General features: G+C 41.8%; 2 protein-coding genes across 3 annotated transcripts in view; both read right to left on the bottom strand.

Moving 5' to 3' along the window:
- The window catches only part of rbm24a (RNA binding motif protein 24a), a 146,550-nt gene that overhangs the window by 66,584 nt on the left and 62,691 nt on the right, over positions 1-17,275 (bottom strand). The gene's annotated exons all lie outside the window — the stretch shown is intronic.
- Positions 14,799-17,275, bottom strand: part of LOC127570177 (N-acetyllactosaminide beta-1,6-N-acetylglucosaminyl-transferase-like) — a 113,461-nt gene continuing 110,984 nt past the window's right edge. For both annotated transcript variants that reach the window (XM_052015432.1, XM_052015435.1), the window contains one exon: positions 14,799-16,352. In XM_052015432.1, coding sequence (XP_051871392.1) covers positions 16,177-16,352 — 176 coding nt within the window. In that variant the 3' untranslated portion in view covers positions 14,799-16,176. The remainder of the gene's footprint in view (positions 16,353-17,275) is intronic.

Genomic DNA, 17,275 nt, shown 5'->3' with positions numbered 1-17,275 from the left:
GACCCTTGCATTTAATGATGGGGCAGATTCCGATTAAACGGAGGAACAAATGGAAAGGACGTGGTGTTACGTCTGGTAATAGCCCACCCGTTTGTCAATCTCTTAAAATAAAAAGCTCATAACTCCTTAATTGGTTCACCCGGGGGTTCATTAGTTCACCAAAATGATTTTGCTCTATGTGCAGTACTTAAAATTTTCCATGTTTGCAAATCCTTCCATGGCTTTTCTTTTCCTTATTTAAAAATAGCACGGGGAGAGGTGCGTGTGAGTGTGTAAGAGCTCTGTGTCAGGAAGGGCGCAGGGTGGTTGGCTGTTCACCCGGGGGTTCACTAGTTCACCAAAATGATTTTGCTCTATGTGCAGTACTTAAAATTTTCCATGTTTGCTAATCCTTCCATGGCTTTTCTTTTCCTTATTTAAAAATAGCACGGGGAGAGGTGTGTGTGAGTAAGAGCTCTGTGTCAGGAAGGGCACAGGGTGGTTGGCTGTTGTGTATTGCAGTCTTTTACTTGTTTCAGTCCCACGTGTTAGTCAGAGTAGGAATAGCAGCATAGCTAGGATGAATATGTGGCTTGAACGGTGGTGCAGGAGGGAGGGATTTAGATTCCTGGGGCACTGGAACCAGTTCTGGGGGAGTTGGGGCCAATACAGACTGGACGGTCTACACCTGGGCAGGACTGGGATCAATGTCCTTGGGGGATTGTTTGCTAGTGCTGTTGGGGAGGATTTAAACTAATATGGCAGGAGAATGGGAATCCATGGAGAAAGACAGAGGGAAGAAAAGTAGAGACCAGAGCAAAAGTTAGAAAAGAGAAAAGTAAGAGTGGAGTATAGAAAAGTCAAATGCAAAGGACACAAAGGTTACTAGATTCTAAAAGGACAATGAGTGTAAGGGCATTTTATCTGAATGCCTGTAGTATTCAAAGCAAGATCAGTGAACTTGTGGCACAAATCAGTACAAAGTGGTATGATTTAGTGGCCATTACAGAATCGTGGTTGCAGGGTAGAGATGAATGGGAATTAAATATCCAAGGATATCAGGTAATATGGAAGGTGAGGGAGGTGGGGTAGCACTCTTAATTAAGAATGAGATCAGGGCGATAGTGAGGGGTGACAGTGAGAGATGATATAAGATCCAGGGAGCAGAATGTTGAGTCCATCTGGATGGAGATTAGGAATAGTAAAGGGAAAAAAATCACTGGTGGGAGTTGTCTATAGACCACTGAATAATAACATTACAGTGGCACAGGCAATAAAGCAAGAAATATTTAATGCATGTAAGAATGGAACAGTAGGTCATGGGGACTTTAACTTCCACATAGATTGGATGAATCAAGTTGGTCGAGGCAGTCTTGAGGAGGACTTCATTAGAATGCATCTGTGATAGCTTTCTTGAACAGCATGTTAGTGAACCTACAAGGAAAATGCTATCTTAGATCCGCTCCTGTGCAACGAGACAGGTAAAATTAACAATCTTGTAGTTAGGGATTCTCTTGGAAGGAGTGATCACAGTATGATTGAATTTCTCATACAAATGGAGGGTGCAATAGTTCGATCTAAAACCAGTGTATTATGCCTAAACAAGGGAGGCTACAATGGGATGAGGGAGGAGTTGGCTAGCGTAGACTGGAAACAGTTGAGACAGTTGGACAGTTGAGACAGTTGAGAAACAGCGGAAGACTTTCAAAGAGATTTTTCACGGTGCTCAACGAAAGTATATTCCAGCTAAAAGCAAGGACAGTAAGGGTGGAGAGAGCCAGCCTTGGATAACTAAGGAAATAAAAGAAGGCATCAAACTAAAAGTCATGCATACAAAGTTGGCAAGAGTAGTGGGAAACTGGAAGATTGGGAAAATTTTAAAAGCAACAGAGAACCACAAAACAAGCAATAAGGAAAGAGAAGATAGATCATGAAAGTAAACTAGCTCAAAATATAAAAACAGATAGCAAAAGTTTTTATAATTATATAAAGTGGAAAAGGGTGGCTAAAGTGAACATAGGTGGATTATTGGAGTTTTACTGAACTGCAAACATCCACTCAGTCACTGTAAATACAGCTGACCAGAGTTAGCCACTAGATGGTGCTAAAAGCAAGCTGTGCCATCCCATTCACCAGCTATAACTTTTTTTAAAATTAAATTGTTTTAAAACATTTTATTTACAGCGTGGTAACAGGTCCTTCCGGCCCAACGAGTCCGCGTCGCCCATTTTTTAAACCCAAATTAACCTACCTGTACATCTTTTTAGAATGTGGGAGGAAACTGGAGCACCCGGAGGAAACCCACGCAGACATGGGAGAACGTACAAACTCCTTACAGACAGCGATGGGAATCGAACCCCGATCGCTGGCACTGTAATAGCATCGTGCTAACCGCTGTGCTACCGTGCCGTGCATTTATCTTCTTTTGTCTATGGTGCAGTGGTCAAAACCTTAGAAAGTGAGTTTCCGTAGAATGCAAAGCTCAAGGGACTGAATTCCTAGCTCCTGTTTTCTCAAGGTGCTTTACTCAATTCCAGCTTATTCAGTGAAGTCTTCAGGGGAATTCAACCCAGTTATTTTTCCCCTACATTTATTCCAACAAGCTAGTCAGTGTACAGGTTTGTGGTCATGATGGTTTCTTCTTCATAAAATTTACATTGAGTTAGTGATAAATGAGAAAGGTAAACAAGTCTTTGTAAATAGTCTATAAAGCAAAAGAAAACTCTGCACCATAAATGATCCAGGTGCTGCCTTTATCTGAGGTCAATACTCAAGCACATTCCACAAACCAACAACCTCCAATTCCTCTTACCCAATGCTTGTATCTCGACTGTGCCTGGTTCCTATCCTTTCCTCAGACCAATTCTATGTGAAAGATTTTAAAGTCTGATTAGCTTCATACTCTAAATGTCAAGCTAGACGATGGCAAAGGTACATAACTGAGGAGTGGCCAAACCCAACCAGTTCATCAGATGTTTGAAATACATATCAGGTCCATCTGATTAGTGTTCTAGATGTCCAATTCTGCATTAGAACTGAAAAGAAGGAAAAGAACTTGTGCTAGCTCCAATCATGCTGGACAAATATGAGCTGATCAAGAAGATTCAGCAAGACATTGAAGGGCAACTCATGGCTGTCTAACCTGGTTGAATCTATGGAGGTCAAAATAAGATAAGTATCATGCTTTTGGTGCTTATGTGGACTTTCTGTAGACATGTGATAAGGTTGTACAAGAAAGGTTAACATGAAAGGAAGTACCAGGAATTGAATGTGACTTTGTGATTGATCTGCAATCAGTTCTTTGGACATCTGTAACCCTCTCACCTAAAAGGCTGTGACGCTGGGACAAATCGAAACTTTCAATTCAGGGATCAAGATATTTCCTGTCACAAAAGAATGTCAATGGATTTGAATTAGACGGGGCAGGGGGTAAATGGGACTATTGCCTAAATGAAAGGTGGTATGGGCTTGGCAAGCTGAATAGCCTTGAGCAGTTTCTATGAGGAGTGGAGGAGAAGGTGTGAAAAGTACAGTGATTGCAGCAGTGATTGCACTAAGTGACAGCAGCTGAAGAACGGTAGTAATCTACATACAAATACTGAAGGGCAAAATCACTACCTGTTAATGTGATTGAGATATATGAATTAACAAATCTTTTCAGACTGGTAGAAATTGCTGTAGATCCAGTTGTGCTGATATAGTATTGACTGCATATCTATCAAGGCTGCTGAGGAAGTCCACGTCCTTAACTGCGTGGAATTGGATTTCCATAACAACAATCACGGTCATGGAGTTGGTGGGTGAATGGGACTGGGTGTGGGTTAGAACATGGGGAGCAGACTCTCAGATGACCTCAGATTTACAGAAGGTTGAGGGAGGGCAGTAAAAATGGTATTGATTACTCTAGTGGTAACAAGGACACAATGAAGGGTTTCAGCTGCAGTAGTGCTGAGGGAGGGGAGGAATCAAGCAGTACAACAGTAAGCAGGCACTCTTAGTGATGGGAGATGTGGTCAAAAGCTCAGTTTAGAATCAGACATGTCTCCAGTCTGACAATTTAAAATTGGGGGTGGTGGAGTTTAGGGAACTGATGCTGAGGAAGAGGTGGGTGATGCAAACCCTTATATTTGATCGTATATGTACTTGTGCATGTGCACAGTCTGAAAAGAACCTTGATTAAATCGGGCATATCTTTTATTTTTCTGCATATTACTTTTCATGTTACTTTACTACAGCCTAGAAACCCATAGGGGAACATACATTACAAAAGTCATCTATCTTTCCCTGTCCTTCTTGATTTTTCTGTAGTTCTTTGACATGACTGACTGTACCATCCTCACAAGATCACAAGATAAGGGAGCAGAAGCAGGCCATTCGGCCCATCGAGTCTGCTCCAAGGAAAAGGGAAAAAGAAATGGGGTGGGCAAAAAAGAAAAAAAGAAAAGAAAAGAAAAAGAAAAAAAAAGAAAGAAAGAAAAAGAAAAAAAAAGAAAAAAAAAACTATTCTAATCCCATTTTCCAGCCTTATCCCCATATCCCTTGATACCCTGACTATTTAGATATCTGTCTATCTCCTCCTTGAACACCCCCACTGATCTGGCCTCCACTGCTGTGCGTGGCAAGGAGTTCCACAATTTCACCACCCTCTGGGTAAAGAAATTTCTCCTCATCTCTGTCTTGAAACTGTACCCCCTAATTCTAAGATTGTGCCCTCTGGTCCTGGACTCGCCCACCAAGGGAAACAGCCTAGCCACATCTACTATATCCTTACCTGTCAACATTTTAAATGTCGCTAAGAGGTCCCCTCTCATCCTTCTGTACTCCAGTGAGTACAGTCCAAGAGCCGACAAACGCTCATCATACTTAAGCCCTTTCATTCCCGGAATCATTCTCGTAAATCTCCTCTGAACCCTATCCAACGTCAGCACATCCTTCCTAAGATGTGGGGCCCAAAACTGCGCACAGTATTCCAAATGAGGCCTCACTAGCGCCCCGTAGAGCCTCATCAACACTTCCTTACTTTTATACACTATACCTCTCGAGATGAATGCCAACATAGCATTCGCTTTCTTAACCACCGATCCAACCTGGTGGTTAACTTTTAAGGTATCTTGTACGAGTACCCCCAAGTCCCTTTGTACTACCGCACTATTAATCTTCTCTCCTTCTAGATAATAATCTACCCGCTTATTTCTGCTTCCAAAGTGTACAACTGCACATTTCTCAACATTGAATTTCATCTGCCATTTCCTTGCCCATTCTCCTAAACTGTCTAGGTCCCTCTGCATTCTTTCTATTTCCTCTATGCTCCCTACTCCTCCACTTATCTTGGTGTCATCCGCAAACTTAGCCACACAACCATTTATTCCATCATCCAAATCATTGATGTACAAGGTAAAAAGGAGCGGCCCCAACACCGACCCCTGCGGCACACCACTAGTAACCGGTAACCAACCAGAACGAGATCCTTTTATTTCCACCCTTTGCTTCCTGCCAACCAGCCAATGCTCCACCCATTTTGATACCCTACCCATAATTCCATGACCTCTCATCTTATTAATCAGTCTCTTGTGAGGCACCTTATCGAAGGCCTTTTGAAAGTCTAAATACACAACATCTACCGCCTCTCCCTTATCCACCCTACCTGTGATTTCTTCAAAAAACTCCAATAGGTTGGTCAGACAGGACCTCCCCTTCACAAAACCATGTTGACTAGGTCCAATCTTGCCTTGCGCCTCTAGGTATTCGGTAACCTCCTCCTTGAGGATAGATTCCAATAATTTACCCACCACTGACGTCAGACTAATAGGTCTGTAATTGCCTTTGTGCTGCCTCCCACCTTTCTTATACAACGGAACTACATTTGCTACCCTCCAGTCCTCCGGAACCATGCCAGAATCTATCGATTCCTGAAAAATAATCGCCAATGTCTCCGCTATCTCTACAGCCACCTCCTTCAGAACCCGGGGATGCACCTCATCCGGTCCGGGAGAGTTATCAGTCTTAAGCCCCTTTAGTTTTCCTAGCACCTAGCTCCTATTAATCTCAACTGAACTCAGTTCCAATTCGTGAGACTCCTGACTAACCGGCACATTGCTTATGTCCTCCACGGTGAAGACCGATGCAAAATATTCATTCAATTCCCTTGCCATCTCACTATCATCCATTATAATACCTCCTGCACCGTTATCAATTGGTCCTATGTCAACCCGTGTCTCTCTTTTATTCCTTATGTATTTAAAAAAACTCTTAGAATCCTTCCGAATGTTGTCCGCCAGCTTCCTTTCGTAACTCATCTTTGCTTTCCTAATGACCTTCTTAGTTTCTCTCTGCAGATTTTTAAAATCGTTCCAATCTTCTGTTTTCCCACTAATTTTTGCTACTTTGTACGCCGCCCCTTTTGCTTTTATTTTATCCTTCACCTCCCTCGTTATCCACATCTGTGCCTTTTTTCCATTCAAAATCTTCTTTTCTCTTGGAATATATCTGTCCTGCATTGTCCTTATTTCCTGTAGAAATTTCTTCCATTTTTCCTCTGCCGTCCCTCCAGCTAACTTACTCCTCCAATCAATTTGGGCCAACTCTTCTCTCATACCTTTGTAATTTCCCTTATTCCACTGAAATATCGATACACCAGTTATCAGCTTCTCCTTCTCAAACTTGAAACTAAACTCAATCATATTGTGATCACTTGTTACCAGTGGTTCCTTTACCTTTAGTTCCCTAATCACCTCGGGTTCACTACACAGCACCCAATCCAAAACAGCCAATCCCCTGGTGGGCTCCTCAATAAGTTGCTCCAGAAAACCATCCCTTAGACATTCCACAAACTCACTCTCCTGAGTACTACCGCCTTGCTGCATTTCCCAGTCCACCTTCATGTTAAAATCCCCCATAATTATCTTCACATTGTCACTCTGGCACGCTTTTTCTATCTCAATCTGCAACTTATGGTCCACTTCCTGACTGCTGTTTGGGGGCCTATATATGACTGCTATTATTGTCCTTTTACCCTTGCTATTTCTTAGCTCCACCGATAAGGATTCCACCTCCTCTGACCCAATGTCGTTCCTTTCTATTGATTTTATATCGCTACTAACCATCATGGCCACATCTCCCCCTCTGCCTACCCTCCTATCCTTCCTATATACTGTATACCCCTTGACATTCAGTTCCCAATCACATCCATCATGAAGCCACGACTCAGTGATTGCAACTATGTCATATTTATTAACCTGTAGTTGTGCCACTAGGTCATCTACTTTATTCCTGATGCTACGTGCATTTAAATATAGTACGTTTAGACTGGTATCTGCTATTGATTTTATTGTACTTCTATTGTTCAGCAGATTATCCTGACTTTCTACCTGTCCATCCTTCTTACTATCTTCGCTACCTACTATCTTAGACATGTTCGTGTAGACCTCATCCCCTATCCTAACATTCGGTATCCGAACATCCTCATCCCCGATCCTAACATTCTGTATCCTAACATCCTGATTTGTTGTACTTCTATTATTCAGTAAATTATCCTGACTTATCACCTGCCTGTCATTCTTGCCATCCTCAATGGATTCGTTTCTATACACTTTCTCCCTCACCTTAGCATCTTGTAACCTAGCATCCTGGTTACCATCCCCCTGCCAGATCAGTTTAAACCCTCCCCTACAACTAAATTAAACATTCCCGCCAGGATATTGGACCCTTTGGAGTTTAGATGCAACCCATCCTTAGCAAATAGGTCTTGCCTCCCCCCAAAAAGGTCCCAGGTATCCAAGAATCTGAAGCCCTGCCCCTTGCACCAGTCACTCAGCCACGCATTTAACTGCCAGAGCTTTCTATTCTTCCTGTCATTGATACGCGGCACGGGTAGTATTCCTGAGATTACTACCCTTGAGGTCCTACTTTTCAACCTTCTCCCTAATGCCTTGTATTCCTCCTTCAGGACCTCTTCTCTTTTTCTACCTACATCATTGGTACCTACATGTACCAAGATTTCTGGCTGCTCACCCTCCCCTCTCAGAATATTCTCGACACGGTCTGTGATATCCCGTACCCTGGCACCAGGGAGGCAACACACCATCCGAGACTCATTATCACTATCGCAGAATCTGCTATCCGTACCCCTTACTATCGAATCCCCAATAACCACTGCATGTCTCTTCCTCTGCTGGACCACAGTATCAGACACGGTGCCAAGGTCCTGGCTGCTGAGGTCTTCCTCTATGAAGTCATCCTCTCCAACCGAATCTAAAATGAGATATCGGTTTTTGAGGGGGACTGCCACTGAGGTGCTGTCTACATATTCTTTATAACTCCTGTCTATCTCCTGCTCGCTCTCCCTAACCAACCGAAGGTCATCCAGCTGCTGCTCCAGACTCCCAATCCGTTCCTTGAGGAGCCGCATCTCGGTGCACTTTGCGCAGATGTAGTTATCAGGGAGTCTGGTCGTCTCCCAGGGGCCCCACATCTGACACTCCAAACACAACACTAATCCCAGATGCATACTGCTGAATATCACTGAGCTCAACAACTAAACTAAACTAATAACTCACCCCTCTTTATAATCTCGCCTCTTTCCCGCTCTCGCCGAAGCCCGTTGAGCAAAAGCCGAACCCACTCTGCTCCCTCTCGCTCAGCTGCTTGCTCCGACGCTGCCCGCTAGATATGCTCGTCTGCTTTTTAAATCGCCCGCGCGCTTCCGGGTGACGTCACGCGCCTGCGCAGTCACTCGCCGCTGTCCCGAACGCGAGAAAGAGAAAAAAATAACCTCGCTCGTTATTTTCCGGCAATCTCCGCTCTCTCGTCGCTGGAACTTGTCAGGATACTTTCAACAGTACATCCTGTTATGTTCGTTCTTCATCACCAGAAAAACTTGGTGAGGGTTTATAAGGGCAAAGTATTGTGTTTGTTTTTCTTTAAAGGAGGAAGATGTGTCACTATGTTTTGTTATGTAGTTATAATAAAGAACTACAGTTCCCAGTAGGCAATGCAAGGGGTCACATGGGGAAAACAGGAAGTGGTTGAAAAGAGTGGGAAAAAGCAGCCAGCTTGTCTGTTGTAAGTCTGCGCAGTCTGTTGTTGTTGTTTTAATAAATGTTCAAATGTTAAACCCATGCCAAGTTTGTCTCACGATGAAGGACAATCATAACATGGTGTCAGAATTTGGTGTGAGGTCTGAACAGGGATAGCTAACGAATACTGTGTGCAATTGAGAAAGAGACTCAGTGAGTAAGAAAGAAAAGCTGTAAAAAGGTGGAGATAAAGCCAGCCGGCGTGGCGAAGGAGCACATTGTTCCTGAAGCTCAGCAGTCACCGGATTTACCAAGAGAGATTCAGGTGAGAGGCTGAGAGTTCCCGTTATGGATAAGCTAAGTCCTCTCTCGTCTATGCATTTTACTGGCCGATAATTGGAAACACTTCAAACAGCGATTCAACATATATTTAGATGCTAGTGGAGCGGGAAGGAACAATGAAAAATTGAAAGCGTCTATTTTTCTGCACGTGACTAGCGAAGATGCTTTGGGCATCTATAACAGCTTTCAAATTGAAGAGACAGCTTTTGAGTTGGGCACCTTGATGGAAATATTTGAGTATTTTATCCCAAGTAAAAACATCACATTTGAGAGATATAAATTCTTTTCCTGTGACCAGAAGCAAGGTGTTAGCTTCAACCAATACTTGACTGAGCTTCACACACTGAGTAAGTCTTGTGAATTTGGAGATTTGAGAAACTCACTAGTTAAAGACAGAATAGTTTGTGGAATTCCAGAAAATGGACTCAGAGAAAGACTGTCGCGTGAAAAAGATTTGACCCCGGAAAAGGCGGTGAATATGTGTCAGTCAGCAGAAACCACACGAGCACAAGCTGAGGAGCTGGACAGAGCAGACACAACAGTACATGCTGTGAAAACAGAGAAGCAGTTCCCAAGGTGTTTCCAAAAGCAGCAGCAAATCAAAGAGGAAGGCTCAAACAGCAAATGCAGCAGATGTGGAGGTAAACACATTCCAAAGATGGTCCTGCTTATGGGAAGTCCTGCAATAGCTGTGGGAAGAAGAATCACTTTGCAAGGTGCTGCAAAGCTGGGGCTAACAAGAGAAAGGTGCACACAGTTGATGAGAAAATGGAGGAATTCTTTGTGGATTCTGGACAGACTGTGGCTGCTGGTAAAACAGAATGGATTTTTCCAGTAACTGTGAATGAGACAGTAATTCCATTCAAGCTTGACACAGGAGCTCAGGTGAATCTGTTATCCATTGGACGATTATAAGACAGTAAATAGTAAGATATACCCTGTGAAGTTAAAAGTGACAGGCTACACTGCAGAGAAAGTTCCAGTAAAAGGGGGCTGTATGATAACCTTGAAGCACAAGGGGCAGCACTTAAAATCACAGGTACTGATTGTAGAAAAGAGAGTACAGCCAATATTAGGTCTGAGTGCATATGAAAATCTCAACCTAGTGAAAAGAATTTTCATAGTAGCTTCACAGACCAAAGATGACCACACAACACTAATGGAAGAGTATGCAGATGTCTTTGAGGGGTTCAGATGCTTACCTGGTGTACACAAAATTCACATAGATGAGGCAGTGGCCCCTGTTGTCCATGCATGCAGAAAAATTCCGTTTCAACTTAGAGATAAACTTAAACAAGAACTAGCACGCATGGGACGAATGAATGTCATACAGAAAACTGAAGATCCAACAGATTGGGTGAGTTCACTGGTCATTGTGCAAAAGAAAACTGGAGCATTGCGGATATGTCTAGACCCAAGAGATCTCAATAAAGCCATCAAGAGACAGCATTTTAAATTGCCAAAATGGGAGGAGATCATGTCCCGGTTTTCAGGTGCCAAATGGTTTAGCAAGCTCAATGCATCATCTGGATTTTGGCAATTGAAGCTTGATGAAGCAAGTCTGGGGAGGAAAAATGTAAACGTAGAGCACGTGAAGTGATGTACTGGCCAAGAATGAACCAAGACATCAGCCGGACTACTGCTTCATGTGAAATATGCCTTACCTACAGACCAAAGCAGCAAGCAGAACCACTTACACCATACCCTCTACCAGACAGGCCATATTTCAGAGTTGGAGTGGATTTGTTTGACTGTAATGGGAAGAGCCATATTGTTGTAACAGACTACTGTTCCAATTACCCAGAGGTTGCGACACTGCAATCAACGTCCAGCAAAGCAGTTATCACATTCCTGAAAGCTGTGTTTGCGAGGCATAGAGTTCCATGTGAAGTAGTATCAGACAATGGTCTGCAATTTTCGAGCAGTGAATTTGAATCCTTTGCTGATGTTTGGGGGTTTTGACATATAACCTCAAGCCCACATCACCCAAAGTCTAATGGCCTAGCAGAGAGTTCAGTTAAGGTGGTGAAGGGTCTCACGAAGAAAGCGCAAGGTGGACCAGAGGATTTCCATAGAAGTCTAATGATTTACAGAAGTGCGCCACTGCAGAACGGCCTTTCACCAGCCTAAATGCTGATGGGTTGACGCATACGCACTAACCTTCCAATATATGAAAACCTGTTGACATCTGAGGGAGCACACAAGGTCAAACAGGCTAAAGAGGAAGGGAAAGAGAAACAGAAATGGAATCACAAGACAGCGAAAAGCCTACCAGTCTTGAAGCCTGGGGATCAAGTGCAAATCTGAGATCATGATTCTGGCACATGGTCCATGCAAGGAGTTGTGCAAAGGAAGTAAATCCATATTCATACCAGATCCAGACAGAGTGAGGGACACCTCTGAGGAGGAACCGCGTGGATCTACAACCACAAGCTCCAACCCATGGCTGTGACCCATCTCCTGTCAGTACAACGAAGGGGCCAGCATATGGAGAAAATGAACATGTGGACCAGAGTTCCCAGGAAAACACCAATGCAGCAAATGAAAGCAACACACCTGCGGAAACAAGTACCAGACCAAAAAGGACCATAAGACCACCTCAGAGACTGATTGAAAGCTGCTGAGTGGACAAGGGTTCTTGGCAGGTTTATAAGGACAAAGTATTGTGTTTGTTTTTTCTTTAAAGGGGGAAGATGTGTTATTATGTAGTTATAAAAAAGAACTACAGTTCCCAGCAGGCAATGCAAGGGGTCACATGGGGGAACAGGAAGTGGCTGGAAAGAGCGGGAAAAGCCAGCCAGCCTGGTGTTGTAAGTCTGTGCAGTCTGTTGTTGTTGTTTTGTTGTTTTGTTGTTTTTCAATAAATGTTCCAATGTTAAACCCACACCAAGTTTGTCTCGTGATGAAGAACAAACATAACACCATGCACCAGTTTTGAGGATCTATCCTTCCTGATCGTTCATTTGCTAGCTGGCACTCAACAACACCATGTGAAAATAGTGTCTGGTAGTAATGACTTTGATAACACTGATTTAGAATATTGTGTTCAGTTTTGGTCACCCTGCTATAGGAAAGAAGGCATTAAGCTGGAAAGAGTGCAGAGGAGATTTACGAGGATGTTGCAGGTACTCAAGGGACTGAGTTATGGAGAGAGAGTGAGCAGACTGGGATTTTATTCATTGGAGTGTTGGAAAATGAGGGGTGATCTTGAAGAGGTGTATAAAATCATGAGGGGCACAGATAGGGTGAATGTACAGTCTTTTTCCCAGGATTGGGGAATCAATTGAGGATTGAGGACATAGGATTAGGATAAGAGGGGAGAGGTTTAATAGCAACGTAAGGGGCAGTAATTTCATCCAGAGGGTAGTCCGTATATGGAATAAGCTGCCAGAGGAAGTGATTGAGGCACTACATTAACAACATTTAAAAGGCACTTGGAAAGGTACATGAATAGAAAAGGTTTAGAGGGATATGGGCCAAATGCAGGCAAATAGGTCCAGATTAGATGAGAATCTTGGTTGGCATGGACCAGTTGGGCTGAAGGGCCTGTTTCCATGCTGTATGACTATGACTCATTACACATTACAGTAATGTGACTCATTATAAATATTCAGTCAAGGAGTACTGGGAAAGACTGCTGGTTGGAGCCTGAGCAGAAGAAATTTGAAATAGTTGAGTAGGAAGTTGACGAGGAAGACAGCAAGTGAGCAGAGACGATGATTTAGGTGGAAGTAGACATTCTATGTACATTAGATATGGCAGCCCAAACAAGTTGCAAGCAATCTGGTTCAAGTGGTGTGAGTTCGGCACCTATTGGATCTGAGGGAATGAAGAAGGGGATCATAGCAGGGGAAGCAATGTGTGGGAGAGCTAACGCTTTATAGGAAATTGGGCATCAAAGGTAGAGGAGTGGCTGAACTGATTGACAGCTGAGGAATTAACATTGTGCATGAAGTGCCAACTTGCAAATGGCTGGGGGAGGAATTTATTCTATTGAAATGGTGGGGGGAGGCAAGAAGAGTGGAGTGCACAGTGATTAGGGATACAAGGAAGGGGTCTAGTCTTAATCATAACTATGTGAGAAGCCATGTCAAGGACCAAGGCTGAAGGGCTGACCATGAGTTTATTATGAAAGGAGAGAGTGGTCAGAGAATTGAGAGAGGGGGTAAGATGGGATATTAAAATCAGTAAAACACATTTATTTTTGGGTGAATGAGGGAGAGCTTAGAACAAAGAATGGACAGAACAGAGTGAGTTAAGATAGAATTCATGGAAGATCAGAGGAAAGGGACTAATGTCTGATTTTATGACACAAAGCCCTGGAAAGTTCTGGGTCTGGGGCCCATCTTGTACGTGACTGCTTCTCAACATCTTGGGTTCTTTCTACCCCTGAGATAGGGGTGGCTGGTGTACAGCTTGCAAGGACAGGTACTACCCACTACTTAGGGGAGGACCCCAATTGTGTATTGAAATACAACAACAAACACTTACCTGTAAATACTTTTCAAAATGTCTATTTTCCTCATCTCAGTTGTGCTTTATGGCACGTAATGATATTTGAAGAATAATGATTGATCAAGTCACTACTTAAGACTGAAGTACTTAAGTGATTCTTAAAAATGACAAAATGGAAAATAACTTCGATGGAACTAAATGCATGGAAACAAGTGCAAAAGGAGCAGGTAATATTCATGTACACATTTAGCACCAATACTAAAGTTGAATTCCATTCCCCTTACCTTCTTGGCTGTAGTTCCCAGACTGATCAGAATAGAACACCGAGGTTTAACAACTTCAATGGGGATGAGTGGAGTCACAAATTTAGGTGTAAAAATAATAGCATTTCCAAATGTTTGTGAAGTTCATCAGGTTTCATTTGTAAAATCTGGTTCTCAATAGGCATTTCTAAGAACTTCCCTGGTTTGTCAAAGCCATGAGAAGTGTTATATAAATCAAAGTTTTTCTGGTAGATGGAGCTTACAGAATCTCATGGTTAAGCAAGTGCAGGCATTACCATGTCCATGGGCATTGTGCACCAGTGAATGGAGATTTTGATTGAAATGAGACTATAGGGTTACCCAAACACCTAGTCGAGTGGATATTCCTTAAGAAACTATAAGTAAAGAGGAAGCATCAAGATTTATTCTTGTGCTCAGTGTTGATTCTATAATTGTAAAAATCTGTACAAGTTTTTCCTCAATTGCCTCATTGTTAATGGAAGAAAATCCCAAATTCTTCCACGGGCTCTTTTGCAGGTGTGAAAATGATTGGATCAGACTAAAACATAAATGAATAATTGGTTGACTTCTTTTAATAAAATTTTTCTTATTAAAATTATTAAATGATGACGTTGATCCCACATATACCAAATTATGAATATTACTTTACTGAAGAAAAGTTGAGTTCTGGTAAAAGGAACAAATATTGGATATACAACTCCTAAACATTGTCCATTTAAAATTCTTGAGATCATTCTTTATTTCTGAGACCACTATGAACATTGCACCCAAGTCCACTATGAAAAGATTTACAGGAAAAACGTCTTAGAATCAATGATATTGGTCAGATTCTGCAACACAAAGTTATTACAAAGATTTTCTCACATATAAGCTTAAGTTAAATCATTACAAAATTTCAGAAGATGAAACAGATAAATTATACATTGCAATGCCTTTATACACTACATGGTTCCTCACTATTATTCCTTGTTTTTATAATGGCTAAACCAATCTCTCATTGAGAAACTGGATTTATCTTATTCTTAATATATTGGTACTTCTTATGGCCTTTGTACGTGCAAAAGGTAGTGATGATCATTGAAAATTCGAACTACCAAAAATGGTAATGCACCAAAAAACAAAACCATTTGCTTCAGTAAAATAAGAATCTCACAAACTATATTGGGTCAAGTTAGCATCTTGAAGAGGAGGTTAATAGTTATAGTTTCAGGTGGGATACTTTCATTCCATTGCGATGAAAAGTATCCCCAACACACCTTTGTTATTCAGTTGCTAAATGACTTGAAACTACCCACATCCATTTTCAGCTACCTTGCATTTTTATTGCCATTGAAAATTCATTTCCAAAAATTCAAAAAAATTGAGAATCCTAAAGCCTGTCTTTTACATTTTTTTGATATTGCAAGCAGCACAGATATTTCTCAGTGGAGCTAATTTGCTTCTTAGGTAGTTAGTATCATTTTCAGATATCTTTATTTAGTCATGGTACTTTAATTCATTGTGAGTTTATTCAAAATGCAAGCAGTTAAAGCATTATATTTTTTCCTGTTCCTGGTGTGGACCATCACTAGAGAGTGAAGGGTGCCACACAATCAATTTTGGCACAAGCCCATTTTCTGACCTGTACTTCCACTCATCAGCATTGAAAAAGAGTTGATAGCTTTCATATGAAACATCAACAACTATGGGGAAAATAAACTCCTGACATTTTTGTACTCTGTAATTCATAGGAAGTCCAACAAAGTTCGTTTACAACTGACTGTGAACTCTTCCAGTGCATAAAGTGAATACATTTAAGTTCCACACAACACCCCACTTCACTCCCGACTATTAAAATGAATTGAGCATGTAATGGAATAGGTTATACCCATTATATTCAAGTAAAAATACAGTGCTCTTGTATTTTTCTTTAAAAAAGGATGTATACAAAAGTTTTTGCAGTGCCAAACTGATGACAATATAACCCATTTAAGTAGATACATATGCACAAGCAGAAAGACAAGTAATCAAGTATATCCCAGGCCATGCTTCAGTTTATGATCCTTCCCTTGTTTTCATATGTTGTGATACTTGCTGCCCATTTAAAGCCACCACCAAAAATCTCACTGCAGAGCAATGGTATTTTGACTCAGCATGCGGTTGAGGATCCTATATTCAAGGCATTCTAAAGTTGGTGGATAGGAATGGAGTTCAAATTTGTTAGCAAACAATCCGTCTTTTTCACTTAACCATTTCAAATCCCCAAGTCCATAGATACAAATATTTCTGGAGTAATGACCTGCAAGACACAAAATAGTTCAACATATCATTTACATTCCGAAGTTCACAACCACATTAATCTTATCATTCAATTCAACCACATAAGTACAGGACAATGCAGTTTATTATTAGTAACATCCATTTAAAAAAGATTATTATACCCCTGTTCTCAAACAACAAACTTGCATGAAAGCACTAGGAACATAATAATAATACATTTGTTGACAGAACCATTGATCTGTCAAGGAAGGTTCAGTAACTATTGCTGCTCAACCTGCCAAGTTCCTCCAGCAGATTGTTTGTTCCCTCAGAATTTTGTATTTCAAATCCTGTGGTGTGACAATAACAGACACAAGAAAATTAGGTTGGAGGAAAATTCTGAACAAGAGAAGAGGGTGTGGGAAGTGTGCTGGCTGTCATGGGAAATATCATTAATATATTTGCTTCCTTCTATGTTGCTGCTGAATGGAAACACAATTCTTTCCCGCTCCCAAATCAACCAATAGACTTGACCATTCTATGTGAATGCCAAACTATAGCTGAAAGACATTGTCCTGATGTGATCAATACAATGGGGCAGCTTTGCCAACAGGTAGTCCTGTTACATTTACCCATTAAATTAGGATATTGGCTCAAAAGCTGCATACAAGACATATACCATACCACTGCAAGCCAACTAACATGGAAATTCAGAGTTGCAAAATGGCACTGGAAAAACGCCACCAATGCTGTCTCCACAAAACCTTCCAAATTCACTGAAAGGATAAACAAACATCAGCATCTTCTCCCAGACCTCATCCTCAGTATGGAGACCCTAGATACATCCAGTCAGCTAAACAAGGCAGGCCCGGCACTGGACTCCTGAAACTATCCCAAGCTCTGCCATAGGAAGAGAGTAGAACAGAGGAAAAAGATTCAAGGATGTACTCAACACCCCCTTGA

This window comes from Pristis pectinata, chromosome 5 (genome assembly GCF_009764475.1).
Source record: "Pristis pectinata isolate sPriPec2 chromosome 5, sPriPec2.1.pri, whole genome shotgun sequence".
In the NCBI taxonomy this organism is placed as follows: Eukaryota; Metazoa; Chordata; class Chondrichthyes; order Rhinopristiformes; family Pristidae; genus Pristis; species Pristis pectinata.
The sequence above is the reverse complement of the archived record's forward strand: the minus strand, read 5'-3'. Positions and strand labels throughout refer to the sequence as shown.